Raw genomic sequence first — 19,404 nt, forward strand, 5'->3', positions numbered from 1 at the left:
TGGTTACAGGGCAAAATGAAAGTGTCCTCATGTGGACAACCATGAAGAGAACACTTCATCAGCTTTCAGGCTGACTATTTTCATAGCGCTCCAAGTGTTTCTTCCTCTTTAATGCCTCTGTACTTCAGTGGTTTTCTAGAAGAGCTGCATTTCAGTTCCAWGTAATGCAGGGAACGCTCTGCCTTGCTTGACACAGCTGCTCTCAGAGCAGTAATTCTGAATGTGCCAAACAAAGCTAGTATTTCACGTTTGTGTTTTCATTTCTTAAGGAGTTAGTCCTAAAATGGAGGATTTCTTTAATGCAGCCTTTATGCTACTTGGATTAAATGCAAATCATATCAGCATGACATTTAATTTCCAGTATGTTTTGCAGAGTCATCCCCTTTCTCTTTGCTTCAAAAGCAGACAAAAACTCGCCCGTGGTGATTGTCATGTCTTCAGCTACAGMGCTTGTTGCATAGAAAAGTCCTCTGAAAATAACAAGAGTGGTGACATCTCTAATATTCACAGAGTTGGTTAGAACAAAATAGCTGACATGCCATAACATCTAATTTCTCTAATAGTCACTTGTCTGGTGGGACTGTGGCATGATGACTCCGTCCCAGTATAAATCCATGGTCTGCATCCAACTATTCATCTTTTTTTTTTTCTTCCTGATTTTGTGCGGGCACTGGTGGCACTGTAACTAAGTGGCAAGCTGAAGTGGAGAACTGATTTGTCTGAAAACCAATGATTTATAATAGTTGTTTTTAGTATGGTGGCTGGATTGAGYGGTGGGAGGGAGGGTGGAAAAGCACAAGTGGGTGAAATAGGCCCTTTTGGCAGTGTTATGAATTTATGCCTGAATAGAACTCCTATCTGTAGTTTAAAAATACGATTCAACTCAAACCAGCTTTAATGATTTGCAGCTTTTTCACAGGAAAAGCTCGCACAAAATAATTGGCACTTGCTCAAGGGCTTACAAATACTGTCTTGTAAAAATTGCATGGAAAATCATCAAACTATTAGAGTTTTCACTTCTAAAGTTTCTCAAAGGTTTTAATCCAGGTTTTTGTATCTGACAAGCCTATTTTCAGGTGCTTTAAGACCTCTCCAGTGCCCAGAAGAGCAGCTTTATATGGAAAGAGTCATTTGTCATTAGGATACGCATCTGKTTTTCTTACTGTCTCATGACTGCTGGAATGTTTGAATTCTTCCAAGCTTTAGAGCCCATAAATTTTCTTGAAATGTTGTGGTAAATTAACTTCATGCTTACTGACTTCTGTCTTCAACATTTGTTTAATCTTAATAGATTAATAACCCATGTGTTTTTAAGCATACTTATAAATCTCTTGACACTGCTTTTTACTGTTTTGAATTTCCTCAGCCTTAGTTTTGTGTGGGTTACCTGTCCCTTTTTTGCCTCTGTGGAAGGATTCCTATCTTGTGTGGTTGCTGCACTGACTGAGGTCCTCTTCGATTGTGGCAAATTGATCTTTGATCTGGAGGAGCAAACAAATTTACTCCTAAAATTACAGTCTTTGGGATCTGTCCCAGTTATAAAATGTCTCTTTCCAACAGGGCAGTATCAGAGCATGTAACGGTGCCAACTTCAGCAAATGTTGCTTAACTTCTGAAGGGTCGAGGGACTAATGTTTAAACAGATTAACAATAAAGGCATAAATAAAATGTTTTCTGTAGGGTGAGTTGTATTCTTGTGTGCTGGGATAAAGCTCCCTAAAGAAGAAAAGCTGTACAGTGCTGTCGTATGGTTTGTTTCCCCTCATTTGTCTGAAGCACAAGACTTCTCAAATGTTAACTTTCATGCTTGTAATTTAGTTGTGTTGAAAATATTTGGAATCATCTAGAGCATTTGAGTTTAGCTAGGGAGTCTCTTGCCTGGTATGTTTGCTTAGTCCTTAGTTTTCAAGGGCTGTAACAGAAGGGAGGGACTATTTAAAAATATGGCAAAAAAAAAAAAAAATTGTCAGTTTTTTCATTAAGCTATTTTGGTATCCCTCATAGCTACAAACGTTATTTCTAGTGTTTTAGCTGGGTGTTTTGTGCCCCAGATGGATTTTTGAGACTGAAAAGGCAGAGTTCATCTTTCATGTTTCCTGGTGTTTATCAGCGCTGTGGAGAAACCAGAGAAAGAAACCCAGAAACGTGGCATTACGACCACTCGAAAAGGCCCAGTTAGGGGCAGTGTCTCCCTAGTCAGAGGTGACAGACGAGATGCTACARGTAACTATTAGAAATAACTGCAGTGCTTTCCCAGACCTGCTTTGCTTCGAGTTCCCAGCAGAAGATAAATACTCCGCATGCCTTGGTTTCCAGAGGTGACTTGGCTTGGAGGTTAGCAATGTTGGTAGAAATTGGGATGTTCCCAGATTCTCCCCCTTCAGCTCAAATTTTTTCTTCTGTTTTGTTTTCTTGTCCCTGCTGTAATTGGGGAAGGCAGGATCTGAGTTTCCTATTGCAGCTGAGCCTGTTCACTCAATAAATTGCAGTATCCTTTTTGGATATTTAACTATCCAGACCTGAACTTGACCTTTCCTATTGAATGGGGCTAAAGAGGTTTAGTGCAAGAGAGTCCTACACATCCGTATGCTTTTCAAATATATTTTCTGTGCTGGAGATGTGTGGAAATTCAGCTGTAGATCGAGTAGCTGTGTTACTCGATGCCAGTTGGACCAGTCCCAKTGTTATGTGTTTTGGGACCTCTGCTGAGGTCCAGCATCATTTTTTTGCCATTTTTCTCCCTCTTAGGTAAAGAAAGAAGGGGGAGACCTGAGTTTTCCTTAACCTGGGACACGCACAAACTGTGACGTGCACCCTGCGAAGCCCAAGCAGATGGATAATGGCTCGTGTCGCTCCATTAAAGTGCAGCCRGATTTTAAGGAGCCACCGCAATCCATCCGTTCGCTGCTTCCCTGGCCGCCGCGTTGCACTGCTTGGAAACCGTTGCTAATGTGACGATATTTTGTTCTCGGTGCAGAAAGAACGAGCTAATTCCTGCGGGGCTGTTAATGCTCAACCTTTGCCTTAACCTCGTTCCCTTTCGAGCTTTTATATGAGCTTTTCTTCTGTGCTCCTTTGTAGTAGTCCAGATGCTTGTGTACTCTTACTCCTCCACAACAGATGGAGATGGCATAAGCCTTTTGATGACTGCTTCCTTCTTTTACACAAGTTTTAGGAGCTGGCAAGTTCTTTAGTTAGACTTAATAGAAGTCTTAAGCCCTGTCCAGCTGGTGCATCGTCACCTTGCCAGCAAAGAGAGCAGAATAAATAATGCAGTGTATTTTCCTGTCCTTTTGATCAGAGAGGTGAGTTGGAGGATATAGACTATAGGAAAGCAGATTRCAGGAGTTGTAGGACGACTTTGATTAGTTTTGCGTGTTTCACCCGAAAAYGATTCTGCATTTGATTACGTTTATCACCTTAATAGTGGTATTTCAAAAGGTAGGAAGGTAACTTGGGAGAACTTTGGGTGAAGAGTTGAATTTCTGCTTCCTCCTCCATTAGAGGAGACGTAGCATATGTGAAAAGCACTTGTTTAAATTTGGAATGAGTTAGATGGCCGTCTTCTATTTATTTATTCATTTGTTTTTGTAAAGTAGGTTAGCAGCTCCCTCTCTCCACGTCATCATCTCCTGTCTAGTAAAGGATATTTTTTGGCTCGCTTACCATAATGCTACTCGTTTTTAACCTAATTGAAAAAAAATCTTATCCCGGTGAGGTGAATGAGACCTTTTTTTTCCACTTAACTGCAGGCTCGGGCCTATGTCAGTTCGTCTGTTTTGTATGTATTTCACAATTTAGATTTTGTTTTTTAATTTCGCAACTTGGAGTTCCATTGCACAACCACAAGGCTTGGAGGAGCATTTTAATTAAGGTCCTGTAAAAGAGCAATGTAGAAAACCCCCTTTAATAAAGAGGGAGAAGAACCTTGGTCTCTGCCCAGTAGCTGCATGAAAATGTTATTGACAAATCTGTGTATATGACAGCTCTTGTTGGAGATGTAAAATACAATATAAAATTCTTTTTTTTTTTTTCTCCCCTCTTCCTTTTTTTAGGAATATTTTGGTGGATAAGCCCAATGATCAGTCCTCAAGATGGTCTTCAGAAAGCAATTACCCTCCCCAGGTAAGCATCTTAGTGCAACTGTTTAGCTCTGTTGCAAACYAATGTACCCTGAAATTTTTATTTTAAACATAGGCTGATGTTATTTTATATTGTCAGTCTTTATAGGCTACTTACTCTCAATTCAGCAAAATGTATGTTGTGGGTAAGCTAGGTATTTGCTTTTTCCAGCAATTTGTGATGTTTAAAGGAATGCTGGGGGGAAGGAGGAGCGGAAGAGTTTGGCACTTCATCTTTCAAAATCCTGGTTGTTTTGGAAGCAATCTAACCTCACAGGTAGATTAAGTTGCTAATGAGGCATTCAGGCCTCCCTGTGTCAGCACTATTGGAAACTGCTGTAAATTGTTGGCCTTGAATCCTGCATCTAAGGAACTTGTATTTGTTACCCTTAACAGCACACTTACAAATCTAAGCTGTTTTAGAAAGAGATGAATGTCACCTCTGGTTGGTTAGTCATTGTACTAAAATAGGACTTGTGTTGATGTTCATATGTAATTTGTCTATTCACTATCATATTTTTTAGATTGTTGGCAAAAATGAGCGTATTCTTCTACTTGTACATTTATTGGAGATAAAAGTTTAATCCTTTTCTTTAGGTCTATACCTTAAAATTGTTGCTCTGGTTGGTCAACTTCTGCATTTTATTACCCTGAGTGTTTTAAAATCATTTGTTTAGCTACTGATGCATACTAATGTATATTTGGCAGAATATCTTTTGTGAAGTTTTATTCTACCTATATACCCATAAAAATAAGATACAAGAACATTTCATCCAAGTACTCTCTGCAAGTTAAATTACAAAGTATTTTTCTGTATGCAAATCTTGCTACTCTGCGTTGAAGGTGCGTTTATAAACCTGAAGTCTGGACTGTTATTTTCCGAAGCATAATTGTGCCGTTCATTTGAAAGGCTTTATTTTGATTATCTTTTTCAATCACTAAATAAAAATATTAAAATATTTGCTACAGTGCTATGTCTATGTAAATGCAGAGTCTTTCAGGAAAAAAGAGTGGGAAACTATCTTGTATTCCATTAAAAGTCTTTCATAAAAACAAATACTTGAAAACTAATAATGATTCCCATGCTTGATTTGCATAGTTCCTTTGTGCAGTTATTGATCTTTTAATTTGGCTGATTATCTTTAATGCATATTTTGATAGACAGGAGTATAATCTGTAACTTAAAGTAGTATTAGTCTAAGAATAATAGATTGTAGGTAATGAGTATTTGAACGTATTTTGTCTCAGTTTGTGCTGTTACCAATTACTAATCAGTAATGGGCACCTTTTTGTGAAGAATTGAACAAATCATTGTAACTAACTTCTCTCCCTGACTTTCATTCTATGTTGAAGACTAGCACTTTTTTTTTCTCTTTTGATGCCCAAATCAGCTCTTTAATAATTTCTGGTTTAATAAAACATATTTGGATTCTGGGAATCTAATTAGGAGTCGCAGGTTTGATTTCTTGGCAGTTGAACACTTGTTTCTGTAATACTTGAAACTTTATATTCAAGCCTCTAATCTCTGCCCCACAGCGATCTAGATAAGTCAGCATGAGTACTCCGAGGCTTTAGAGGCACTTTGCTTTTGTCCAGTTGATGCTAGAGTGTTTATTTGCTTAAGGAGATAGCTTAAGATTTTTTTCAGGATAAATATTCTGATGTTAAAGAATTGCTGTGATGACTGATCTCTTTCTTACCTGACTTTGGGAACAGTGCTAGAAGACCTTCACTCTTGACCCACAGAATGGAAATTTCACTTGTCAAGAATAATTTTTTTTATGTATTTGATATCAGAAGCATGACATATTCATTTACTTCCTCCAGATGGGAGGTTGTTGTTTTTTTTTATCTTCCCTGGACGACTGGGAGGGGCTCTACATACTTCAGTGCATTTTAATATGTGCCTTGCTGAGACTTGCTGCAAGTCTCAAGATGCTTGCTCAATTTTAAAAGTAGTGTAACAAAACTTCTTGAGAGGCTGGAATAAGTATTTTCTTCTAGTGTAGAGTACAACAAAGAGTGTGTGTATCTAGCTAATGCTTGTCTGTCTTATCTGGGATTGTGATGTAAGGAAATAATTCTTCAATTTGAATTAGAAAGCTTTGTAATTCAGAGGCCAGAGTTGTTAAAGGCTGAGTAAGTTTGGAAAGCATAAAGTACTACTATTTACCGTCATATATCCTACTTTTTGGGAGCTAATTCCTATTACAAAGAATTAAAATGTACTTAAGCATCCATAGTAAGTAAAATTCTAAGAATGAACCTGAAACTTAATACATCTAATGGAGAATTAGACATACTGGAGAATTGAAACTGCCCCTACAGACTTTACCCAGCTGAGAAAGTTAGGTGCATAGCTGAATGTTACTGCAAAAAGATCATATAGTTCACTGCATTGAGCTGGAATTATTTATTTCCACATCAGCTGTCTGGAGTGAAGGGATGTGCGATATGGGAGATGTGTGACAAGTGTAGGAAAGATGCTACGGACGGAATTGGAGAGCTTATCTTTGAGATAAACATCTCTTTTTAAGCTGGTGAGCTGTTCTTTGAATTTGAAAGTTTTATTTGACCTGAATGTTGCTCTGAGGGCAATGTTCTGTTGCAACCGAGTGCTTCAGAATATTCTCCTGTGTTTAAGACTGACAGCAACATAACTTATCAAGAGTATAGATTAAGCAGACGATAACCAGAATTACTTAAAATGCAAAATGTGTGAACTTGTTTGAAAGTTGTTTTCCAGCAATTGTGTGCATACAGAACATGGCAGGGAATTGGCAAACGAAAAAGTTGTTGCAAAACTAMCCAAATGCAGTCCTGGAGAGCAGGGCACCACCCCTCTTACCRAGCAAGCCCTTGCAATTAGATAGTTTTGTATGATTTGCAGAAAGTTAGTCTTTGTCCTGGAAGCTGGGATTGGCARTGCAGTATTTGAGTTTTATGCTCTTTTCTTTCAAAACACAACAGGCAGCACCTGGCTGCCTCAGTGGAGRTCATCCCGCTGGATTCCTTTTGCTGTGTAAACAGCATCAATCACTGAGGATATAAAATGATGCTTTGCTGCTCGTTTATCCAACAATACCAGTCTTGAAGAGTGAAGAGAGAAAATCTAGTTGGAGTGTCTCTAATATCAACTTTATTTAATTTTCTTGCTTTTAACATGAGTGTTTAATTACTCATATGAAGTGCTTTTGCCAGCTAAATTTCTATGTTGAAAAAAGGGAAGAAAGAACGGGGATTTGAAATTTACAGAAAAGACTTGTGTTCAAAGAATACAATCTCTGCTGTTCCTGTGAATACAGAAAATCTTCCAAATTATTTTGTCTCATACTTGAGAAAAGATACTCGGGATTTGAGAGATTGCTTTTTGCTCAAAATGGGTAGTTTTTGTACCTTCCTTTTATGTGTTGGTACAGGTTTTCTGAATCCTGCTTCTTGGAAATGGCTGAAGGGTTTGGTTTTCTTTTTTAATGTTTTTCATTTCGGGCAGATTCATAAAATTGAGTTGGAATAGTTGYTGACCACAGGATAAGCATTTTGAGGAAAGAACTTGGGAGAAAACTAACTGCTTTATTAGAAGTTTGGGTTTTTCCTTTTACAGAAGTAGTGATATATATGTATACTTAGGATTCTTTTTATCCTCAAAGTAACCATCAGGCAGCCTGGAGAAAATGAAGTAATGCCAACACATAAATATTTTGCAACTTCATTTAAGAATTGTTTACTTTTGTTGTGATGCCCCTCTTAAATTGCCTAGGTGGGGACAGTAGTCCRGGATGGGAAGTGAACTCAAACTGGAATAGCTTACAGCCTGTTCGTGGTTTCTCTCATCTGGTTGGTATGACCTTAACACGACTGTTTCTTAATTCCCTACCAGCTTGSTGGCTTATGCTGATTTAGGTGTAGAAATATCAGCAATTGAGGCCTGAAGAATTGAGCTGTTCCCTTCTTTGTTTTACCTTTTTCTATGGCTTAAAACCCCCCAAAAATCTGCCTTCAGAACATTCACATTATGAGCATATATGAATATAGGTTAAAATGTACAAGTTTGTAGAGCAAGGAAAACTTGCCTTRTTGCAAATGTGCTTGAGTCTCTAGTAAAGGTTTCTGCAAAGGAAGAGAAATGAAAGCTGCTTGAAATACTGCCCCACGACTGTAGTTAGTAGAGGTTTCTGGCTATATGGCAGTGATGGAGTTAAATAATTCCTCTGGCTGTGAAAGCCACGAGTTGCTTATGAATGAGTGTCAGTGAAAGGAAATACGTATGACAGCTGTTTTTCTGTTTATTAAACTAGATATCTTTCCGAAGTCTTGAAATAGAATGACCCAGAAATTATAAATTCAATAATAAACTTGTTATGTAGTAACCAATTCGGGCAAAAAAAAAGGCTGATCATTCTATTTTATACTAATTCTAGGCTTACATAGGAAGTGTTGAGCAATAAAGGCAGTAATATTGACGACCAGGCCCCTGTAATGAATGCTCATCCTCATGGCGCTGATGATACTTTGACTTCAAATTTTCGTGTGCATGAAATCTTTCAATTCCTCCAAGTGTCTCCATGCACAAGACCAAAAAGCTTATGTTTCTATTTAGACACAAACTTACCGTAAAGATGCATTTGTATCGTGACTTATGACGGCCCCTGTTGATTGTTTTGTTATTTGGTGTTTATTTTCACATGCAATGCAGCTTTCATTTTTCTGTAATGAAAAGCCTTCATCGTGCTGTGGCACAGAGGTTGGATGAAAGAAAAGGTTAAAGAGGAGGGATTATATAGAATACAGCGTGAATCTAATCGCAGCAGCAGCTTGAGTGGTGCAGTTCAGTTGTACAATCCGGTTCCATTTCTTCAACGTGGAATTTCAACGCAAATTCTGAAATTAAGGCACTCGTGTATGATGTTAGTGGCACTTTGTCCAAACAACTGGTTTGTTTTTTTGTATCCAAGAATTAAAGACCAATTTTCCTCTTGATTTCCATCCTGCTACGTAGATAGGATCTAATTTAAAATACATTAGGATAAACCTAGGCTCAGTTGTGTGATGCAAGAGGATGCGCGTGGTTGTTGTCAAATAGCAGCACAGACCAGAGCTCCAACAAAATTTGTGTTGCAGCCCTGTGTGATATCGCTGGGGTGCATTTTGGGTGCAGGCAACAAATTGTGGTCCTGAAATTCCAGAGATGGCTTATTCTATTTTTGTGCTTAATTGTAGACCTGAGGTCTTGTTCTTCTAATACTTCTATACTTTTAATATCTTCTTTTTTTTTCTTCTTTTTTAAGTGTGGTCATTTGAAGCTTAATGATTAGGCTAAAGTTCTTTCATCTTGAGCCCAAGCAGATATCTAAGCAGCTAACTTCACAGAAAGCAGTTTTCAGCTTTTATGCTTCGATGTTCATTAATGCCTCTCTATCAGATCATGGGGATGTGCAGAAACAAGGAGGGCTGCAAAGTCCCTGCTATATGTCCTTTAAGAAATCACTGCTGAGCACAAGGAGCAGTTTCCCATCCTTATTCTGTTCTAAGCTTATTTCTCATGGTAAAGGCTTTAACTTCACTTCTGGATTTCTCCCCCTTAATTTGAGGTATAAATTGAATATTGCCATATGAAGCTTGCCCCAAGCTTTTGAAAATCTTATATAGTTTTGGCGAGGGAGTGCGTCTTCATGACCTAAATGTTAGGCTTGTTATTCCAGCAGGATTAAGAACTGCTCTTTCTGATACCAGTAATGTTAGTGTCACTATTTCAGCTCTGAGGAAAAATCTTCAGAGAAGATGCGCTGATGGAGGAGTTCTTGGACCTATTTACGTACTCTCTGTTCTGCACGGGAATTTTGGCAGCGGGCTGTGCCACGTTAACTGTGCCTTTCTCGTGACTGCACCCACCTCTTGGACCTAACTTTTTCCACTGCACCATAGCAGTGCTGACTAGTTTGTTTTCCTCCTCCTGAAAGCATACTGAGTTGCTGGAAACATCCTTGGCAGCAGTTCCTCCTTATTCTAGATAGGTATCTGTCCAGTCCGCATTATTAAATGGAGATGCTATTTGCATTAAAGTATTTTTGTTGAGCTAAAGTCTTCGTGAGCATAGTAAAAACTTGTCCTTGAGATCATATATCTATCCTAACATTCCCTAAAATAACATCAATATTCATGTTAGCTTCAAAATTGATTACTTTGCAGGTCCACAACAAAAAGGATAAAGACTGGATAGACAGGAATTAATTTTCTTACTTTCACTCCGAAAGATACTTTTCCATGGTAAGACTGGCTTGCTGATGCTATTGATTAGCACAGGCAGAAGATTAATGCTCACTAAATTTGGGAAAGAGAATTAAATGTGTTTTTTAGGTTAAAATTTCAAACTATTTGGCTAGCAGGATATCTGAAGACTCCTACTATGACCCGTTTCGTAAAAGAGGGTTAAAGGAACTTGGTGATCGATGCTCTGTAGTGAATGATGCAGATGTTTTTCTACGTAAGTTTTTATAACATAATAGATTTTTTTTTTCTCCTTCCAGCAGTGCTGGTAAAGTTAGCAGCTTGGGCCTGAAAACTAAAACCCTGCTGACTTTATTCATGCACTAAAGAGGAACATCTGCGTATGGGCGAGCAAACGTTTGAGCTAGAACATTTTAATAGTTTTATGAATAAATCCCCTTTATTGCCAGTTAAATGTCTAGGTTATATTTGGTGCGGTTAATAAGTAGTTGGTTCCTTTGTTAGCCACAAATCAAACATAGACTGTGCTCAGTGGTTAAATAGTGTCAGCCCAGAGAGGAAAAGTAATTTGATGTTCTCTTAGCATCTGGAACATCCTGTATTTATTTAATTGTGTGTTCAGCTTAGATTGCGTTTCAGGCTTTAGTGGGAGTTTGAATTGTGGTTCTCCTTAGGTGGAGCCTGTTTTCCAGATTTCAGGAAGTCCTGCATCCAGCTCAAAGGAATATATGCAAATCTTTAATAGCAATACTAGAAATAGGCAGTTGGACCTAATTTTTCCTGAATAGCTTTTTGTTTGTTGTTTGCAGTTCTCCTACAAAGGATTTCTTCCGTATCTGTGCATCTTTGGAACAGAGGAGAGGATATAATTATAGGAATCATCTTGACTTTCATTTCTTGGCTCTATAAACTGTACATTTAAAGGCTGTCATGCTTTTTCATGGTGCGTGCTGTAGCTTTGATTTTAATACTGAAATTTGTTGTTATCTCTTCCACAGTATTTGATTCTGAAGCTTGAAAGACCTGCCATAGTCCAGAGTATCACATTTGGCAAATACGAGAAAACTCATGTCTGCAACCTAAAGAAATTTAAAGTCTTTGGTGGGATGAATGAAGAAAACATGACAGATCTCTTATCTAGGTAAGATATGATTTCATCAGCTATGGTAATCATACAGGCTGGACCAAAATGCTCTTGCCCTTCASTCCCAAGCAGACACTTGGCTATCAGGATAACAGAGCTGTGGTTGTGAGCCTGGGATTAGCTGCCCTTGTGTTCAAGGTTAGGTCAGAGCAGCTGTCCCAACTATCCCTCCAGGAAAGCCTTCCTTATCTTCTTCTAACCACAGAAGTCTGGTGGGAAGCAAACTCTTGGAGGCTGGGAAGAGCTGAGAGCAAGGTGCAACACTTAAGGGTTGTGATTCMTTTTTCTTTTCTTTTTTTTCCTGCATGCTTAAGGCATAGTAGAAATGATTCCCTATTGGGGTAATTTCAAAGTAGCTTYTGAAAGGACAAGTAGTCTGCCTGTGTGAAGAATCTCATTGCAGCTGTGAAGGTCTGAACTAGCCAGCTGCTCTGCTTTCCTTCAAATACATAAATAAATTTAATGAACAGATAGAAAATATGTTTTGTTTAGTTTCATTTGGTAGTTTAGTATCACGGTAAGAACTAATGAAAGAGCCTTTTGGCAATTCATGCTTTATCCAGAGCTTCTGAATAATATAAATTTGCAAAGGCCCCTTTTAAGGAGTTTTCTCTTTTAGTTTAGGAGAGGATATATAAATATCTATGAGTACAAGAGAAATAAGTAGCRAGAGGCAGTCTGGTTTTGGAGGCTTAGAAGGAGGGCCCATTTCCAGGGGCTATATTAGTGTAGCTCATCATTAGTAGAGTAGCCATGGAAAAGCACGGCAAGTTCTTCATGTTGTTGMTATCTTAACATATAGAAACTAGTTGCCCTCCTACTTAGGATAGACCAATTTTGCAGTTTGACATTACTGCTACTAGAATTGTTGGGGAATAGATTTTAGTAGTATTAATGTCACTTCATTTTCATGAAAGTTGATGAAAAAAATTCATTTTGTGTGGGTACATCTTCAGTAAAGGAGTTAAGATTTTTAATCTTTTATATTAAATTTCTGACCTTTTTTAATAGTATTATTCAGGTGAGTCTCAAAGGACTAAGTGCAATAATTCTGTGAGCTGCTCTGTCTTCATCTTTTAAAAGAAAAAGTGAGATTCTAGTGGATARCCTGCCTCTGAAGCTGCCTACAGGGTTCCTAGCACAATCAGATGTCACTGATCTGTCCCCAATTTCCCCTGCAAAACCACTAGCCAGTGCTGCTTCTTAGGGAGCTAAGGTGGTGCCTAGCAGCCCAGGCTCTGGTCCAGCATGCATACTTATGATTCATAGTAATACGAAACGAGCATCGCATTTCAGGCATGACCTAGATTGCGTTTATTAGCTAGTCCTAAAATACAAGGTAAGATTTAGTAACCTTATTTATTTTTTCCCACAGTGGCTTAAAGAATGATTATAACAAAGAAACATTCACCTTGAAGCATAAAATTGATGAACAGATGTTCCCCTGTCGATTCATTAAGATAGGTAAATGCCTTTTTTCAGCATTCTGAGTAGAAAATAATCTCTTATACTTGTGCCRGTCTTGGCACTTGTGACTTCATTGTACTCAGGCAAAGCATCCACAATAGCTGTTCCATTTTATGATCTTGTAGGCTGCTTAGATTGGAACGCAGTGAAGTCCTGTAACTTAGAAATAATAGCTTGATAATTTAGATCTTAGAGATTGAAAAGCAAAATACAGTAATTTTCAGAAATGCAGTTGTTGAGCCARGTAATTGCTGGAGAAGCTGCTTATTGTCCTGCTATAAATCACTATATGGAGCTTAAGAAAAAAAAAAAAAAGATCATTATGCTAAATAATGGTAGAAGTTTGAACATTGACAGCCCTAGAGTTTGAAGAAAGTTTATTTTTTTTCTCAAACATGCTTGCAACATGTACAGCAACAGCAGAAACTTTCCTTGTTTTCTTCCTGCTGTTCTAATCATTGTCTCTGGCTAAAGATGGCAACCAGGAGCAAAGAAAAATTGCAGTGCACGATGTCTAGCCTTGTCTCTCTTTTAAAGCTTGCTAGCAGGGGTGCTAACGAGGGCCAATTTTGGGGATTTGCGGTGGGAGCGGGAGTAGAGCTTCCTCATTTCAGGCATGCCAGAGAGACCAAATGTCTTACATTAGCCATTAAAGATATTGCTTGGATTTGATTCAAGAATTTAGAACCTTTTATCTTTACATAGCTTCCTACCTACTGAGATAGTTAAAGAATTACTGTTTTTATGGTAACGGTTTAAAAGTTTTTTTTTTTTTTAAAAAAAAGAGATAGTTGCTTTAAGGAAAAGATAAGTGATTCTGTTGACTAATTCAGTAATTTGGAAGGGTTTAGAAGGGTTAGGTAATTTCTTGGTCAAGACTGGGCTGTTTGGGGGGTCCCTTTGGAAGCCAGTTGTATTGCTTCTATGTTGTTTTTGCGGCTTTCCCAATCACTGCTTGTGTTTGCCTGGGGAAGTGAGAGTGGAGTCTCGAAATCGAGTAATCATTTGTGTGTCAGACTGTGTTCTGTCCTGTTCTTCCAGAAGGGGAGGAAGTTTTGAGGATGTTATTTTTAATGATTAATAATTGACAAATAGTTTTTGGATGGCTGAAAGGGTAAATAAAGGTGATTAGTTACAGATAAGGAAGTGTAACTTGTAACCCTGCAAAATTCATTCTCCTAGTCTGCTGTTTTGAAGCTTCACTATATTCTGAGAGCTGTTAGGCAAGTGAAATACTCATTAATGCCTCCAAATAGGAACCTCTTTCCTCAGACTTGACGCACAGAGTGTCAATACTTGAGCGATGCTGGGATGGGTTCCTCGCATAGTGACAAGTGTTTGGCATCGAGTGCATTAGTGTTTGATTTGTATTTCAGTGTCACTTGTTCACTAGTTACACTTTGAGATGAGTTTTGCTTTTTTGTTACAGCGCAGTCTTTCTTGCAGCTACCTTTCGTGATGAAATTCTAATGTTAGAGGACAATTATTGCAATGATCTTTGACTAAAACCTACTAAAATTTCTCGTTGATTACTAGCACTGTCTCGTTTGTTCAAGTTGTGCAAGTTTGTCTCTACTCTGAAACAACTGCAAAATGACGCTGAGAAATTCTTTCTTTTTTTTTTTTGGATTCACAGCTTGACTGTTTTGAGTTTGTTAAAATTTCCTAGCTGCTAGCCAAAATAACTCAAAATCTGAAATGCAGCGCCGCGTTTCTTGTAATGCTGCCAGTCAACGTTCGACTAAAACCTGCCCTTTTGGACTCAGAGAGACCTACCCTGCGGGAGTTACTGTTATCGGAGAGGGCTGCATGTTTGGTGAAGGCATTATATAATTTGGCGGCTGCTTGCATCAGGCATTTGCTTTATACTTCCAGAGATAAGCACGCTGATCTATATATACTGTAGTTAACAGCAGAACAATAAGGCTTGTGCTGGGGCAGAGGGGCAGGACTTTCTAAAACTGCTGTTGCCCTTATATTAAATGATGTTTTAGGCTTGTAGGAAGCAGAAAGAATAGGCACGAAGCTCCTTCTCTCTTGTCAAAAAGAGATTTTCACTTTTTATTAGTTCARCTTCCCTTCTTTAGAATGGATATGCCCAGTTGTGCAGTCTTTTGACCATTTGCCACATAATTCCCACCTTTCATGTAGAACGTCATTAAAGAATTTGAGAAAGGGGAGAAGTTTTTTATCAGGAGAAGACTTTTTTRTCAGGATCAAGGAGTCCATTGACTTTGTTTCTGTGCTTTTCTGTTTGTTTTGTATTTGTTTCTGTTTGCTTTTCCTTGAATTTTCCCTTGAAAGCTGAGAAGATGTTTTAAGAAGATGTTTTTAAGATAGATTATCATGGAAGATAACTTGAAGTGCCTGGTGTTAATTCTTGTACCAGTTTGTTAGGAGCGTGTGAGTTGCTAGCTAGGATTCATGATTCTTAAACTTGGTAGCAGAAGCAAGCAGTGCTTTCTTTATAGATGTTTTATATATAAGTGTATTGACTATATCTCTACCTGCTTTTGCTAGGCATGTTGTTTGTGCACCTAAGTATGGGGTGTGTATAGYGAGGGGCACAGAAATTAGGTTGAGGTGTTTTTGAAATGATTGCACACTGTGTTTAATGCTGCTCTTGCTATCTTCTGTAGCATATAAGGCTACAGTCCTTTTCTAGGCTTAACCTACAATTATTGAAAAACATGACCCCAAATCCATCCTTGTGTGCATAAAGAAGTAGTTAAGTGACCTAAAAACCTCCTGTYCCTGTAAAAGAGGTATTGATTTCTCTTCTGCTGGATACCTCTTGCTCTGGAGTGGTGGTTCAGTTAGTTTCTACYGCTGTTTGCTTTTTCAGGCGGGTTTGTTGTAGTACGTACAGCAAGAGAAAAATACACTGAGGTGGTTTTATGTTAAACTGTTTGGGAATACYATAGCTTCAGAATTTGGATTAAGTGCTTTAGATTGTGCAACTTTCCAGCTCAAAGGAAACCCCCCTTGGGTTTTATTTCAGGGAGGGAAACCACTAACAAATAAGGAAAAGAATAAAGCTTAACAGCGTGTTTATGGGTTCTTTTTTTTTTTTTTTGATGTTGCTTGTTTGAGGGCTGTTTCTCATCTTGAGTAGGTCTGTGCAAACCTAGAAGGTGGTTTAAAATCAGAAGTTTGTGAAGGAGGGGAAATGAGAAGTGTGTGGCCATTTGGAGAGGTGAGAAGAGACATGGAGACCCAACGGGAGGACTGATTTCCTCACCTAATGCTCCTGCCTCACCTAAAAAGAGGAATTTAGCTTCCTGTGTCAAGGAAGGAAGTGAKGCTGCTAATGCTTGTCCCTGTTTGTGTGGATTTTGCTATTTCCTTGCTCTGCTTTGTGCATTTCCTTATTTCAGGTTTAAATTAGATGGTAGCTGCTCTAAAAAGGAGTTTTATCTAAAACACTAAAAGCACCTCTTCAATGCTTTAAAAGAAGAGAGCGGAGACTGAGGAAGGAGGGATGAAGGACAACTTTGATGTTGCCTGGGAGCCTGTGAAAAGATGCAAAAATAGAGAGTTRTTCTAGTAAAATGCTTAAAATAATACTTGCTAAGGGGAGAGAAGTTGCTGTTTCGGGATTTGTGCTTTGTATCTTTTCCTCCTCTTCTGGAGTAGTTCAAACAAAGCTGGTTTAGGTCATCTTTGCTTGTATGGTGCTTGTATGTGTTCCCTGTGCAACTTCTCTTCTTAAGGTAGATGTCTGTCCCATGGTGATCTTGTTAAAAATCATCATTTCTGATATTTCGTTTCTTTCTTATGAAAAAGACTGCAAGTTCAATGAGTTAATGTGTGTGTATGGCGGGGGAAAGGTGGTGGCTTTGCACTTCTGATTTTTGTAGAGATGGCTACATGGAACTCCAGRTACTACTTTGGGGTTGTAGTTGACCACCAAAACAAATGAGTGGACTGTTAAATTTTTCCAGGAGAAGTTAGTACARCTTTTGAGAGTGCTTGAAAAGAAGTAGAGGTGGAGATGTTTTGCTTTTCTTTTCTTGAAATAAGGTGGTATTACTTGGGTTTGTTTTTCACCACTGTAAACCCAAAGTTAGGAAAATATGGTGGGTTCTCAACCATGGAATTCATGGTCTTGTTGCACATTAAGTTGTCTGTAAGCTTGATTTGGGGTTCAGGGTGAGAACCTGATGAATAGACTTATATTTGCAGCTGAGCAAATACTAAAAGCTTCAGTATGACATTGGTCTGTTTGTTTTAGGCCTGAGGACAAATCAAAGGTGCTGTGTTTTGTCAGTCTGCTGCCTTTATAGGTGGGATGCTCCAGACTGTTCAACAGCTCTAGCAGGTAGCAGATTGCTGCCCTCCGAGGACCATGAGAAAACAGACCAATGTGGCTGCTGTCCCTGCTCACTGAGCTCGTACAGAACTYGCATCAATCACTTCATCAAGTCCCAAAGACCCCCTGTTAGCAATTTTAAACTTGTCTATATATTTAGATTTAGAAGTAGTCATATTTTGTGGTACTTGGGTACCCTGTCCAGAAGGCAAAACCAGGACAGCAAAAAAGATGCTCCTTGGGCAGGATGTCCAGTGTGGTTGAAAGGCAGGTGACTCTTGCTTTTCTGGACTAGTCCACATCTGTCTCTAAGAGCATGCATCCTACTGCAAGTAGCTTTAAAAATCTTGAGTAGTTAACAACTGAGAAATAACAAATGACTTGAATGGAGTGGTTGGGGAGTTTATGCCAGCCACATTAAAAAGGAAATAGTTCCATTTCTAAAGCACCATCAATTACTTCTAGAGTAGAAAGACAGAACTCAATTTTTAGTAGACTGGCATGAGCGTTTCCCTAATCTATGTGGTACCTAGTTGTGCACATTAAAATGGGTTAAGACTTGCATACTCTCAGTCTGTTTGGATCTTTYCTGGAAATCTGTTCTCCTGATGCCTATTGCTGTAAGTCATCATAACAGTCTTCACCAGTAAAGTTGGTAGAAAACTCTTTAAAATTTTTCATGCATGTGAACATATTTTCTGAGCCCAAGTGCATTACAGAAAATAATTGATCTGACTTGGTGAAATCTAAATACTGAAGAATCTCTAGCTGTTAGTAACAGCTTTAAGATGAATTTTGGTTTTTAATCCTCAGAGTAGATCTGAAAGTAGTTCAGCAAGCTAATAGTCTAAATGGCTTTACCTAGTGCTTTGAAAGTCAATGGACAATTTATCTGTAGCAAGAGGAGTTGGTGAAAGAGAGGATTGGGGGGGCTGTCTGTGCTGTTGTTGGTAATTCTAATGCTGACCACCCACCTTTTTTATTTTTTCAGTTACAGTCAAAAAGAGATGAAAAGTATTTGAAATGAAACTATTTGATTTCACTGCTGTATTAAGGAGTTAAGAGTGTGTGTGTATTTTATATACATAAGTTTTCTGAGGTTAGGAATTGCTCTGAGAAGCAAAAGCAACTCTTTACGTGTTTACTGACAGATTAATGTAGAGTCATAGATGGTAGCAGTGACAGAGAAGCACTGAAGAGGCTGCAGTGTGCTACACAGATCTCTTAAAATACTGAGTATGTTTGCTCTGGTACTTATGTAGAAGAACACTAACCAAAACAACTGCATGGGTTTCAATTTATAAAAATTACAACGGTTTTGTTAAATTGGAAACTTGACAGTTTTCCTTCTCTCATCCACAACTTGTTCATTTTGTAAAATTGAAATACCCAAGCTTCCTGTCTCTGCCATTAGAGGAAAATAATTGTTGCTGATAAATGCTGAACTAAATGCTAAATGTACTATGAGGAGCAAATATTGTCTCCAGCAYGCTCATGTGACTCCCATTCATGTCAAAGCTTGTTGCATCTGCTGAGCTCTTATAAATGATAGACTTTTTGCTTTTRTATATGCAGGCTTCTGCTCTGAACAGATCTGCTGTTCTAGTGCTTCCTTAGCAAGTTGCTTTAAATGCTCCAAAATGGCATATTTGGTAATTTTCTTAAGCTTACTAAACAAGCTAGAGCATACATGAGATTAAAAATTGATTTAACTTTCAGAAATATTCTATTAAAATAGTACTATATGTAGCCTTAAAAGACTAATCCAATGGTTGTTTGATGTTATGTATCTCTTTCTCCTTTTCCTTTCTTCTCCAGTTCCACTCTTATCCTGGGGACCTAGCTTCAATTTTAGTATCTGGTATGTTGAACTTAATGGCATTGATGATCCAGATGTGGTCCAACCGTGCCTCAACTGGTACAGCAAGGTAGGCCTGCCTTTTAGGTGCCTCTTTGTTTCAAGATGTGTAGCCTCAAAAATCATGTGGAACTTCTAGAATTATGTGACCTTGTCGTCGCTTGCATGCTGGCTGTTAAAGCAACAAACACGTAGWTAAAACCTAAAGCAGGTTTCTAACTTTAAACTTTTTGAATTGTATCTGCAGGTTCTATAAAAACTCCTAAGCAGACAT

At 38.3% G+C, this 19,404-nt stretch overlaps 1 protein-coding gene across 1 annotated transcript in view; it reads left to right on the forward strand.

Moving 5' to 3' along the window:
- The window catches only part of MKLN1 (muskelin 1), a 91,495-nt gene that overhangs the window by 9,939 nt on the left and 62,152 nt on the right, over nt 1–19,404 (forward strand). The window contains exons 2-5 of the mRNA XM_026052455.1: nt 4,056–4,125; nt 11,348–11,490; nt 12,869–12,957; nt 19,091–19,200. Of these exons, the coding sequence (XP_025908240.1) occupies nt 4,056–4,125; nt 11,348–11,490; nt 12,869–12,957; nt 19,091–19,200 (412 nt within the window). The remainder of the gene's footprint in view (nt 1–4,055; nt 4,126–11,347; nt 11,491–12,868; nt 12,958–19,090; nt 19,201–19,404) is intronic.

Source organism: Nothoprocta perdicaria, unplaced genomic scaffold (assembly GCF_003342845.1).
Source record: "Nothoprocta perdicaria isolate Ctin4 unplaced genomic scaffold, notPer1 scaffold_89, whole genome shotgun sequence".
NCBI classification, from domain to species: Eukaryota; Metazoa; Chordata; class Aves; order Tinamiformes; family Tinamidae; genus Nothoprocta; species Nothoprocta perdicaria.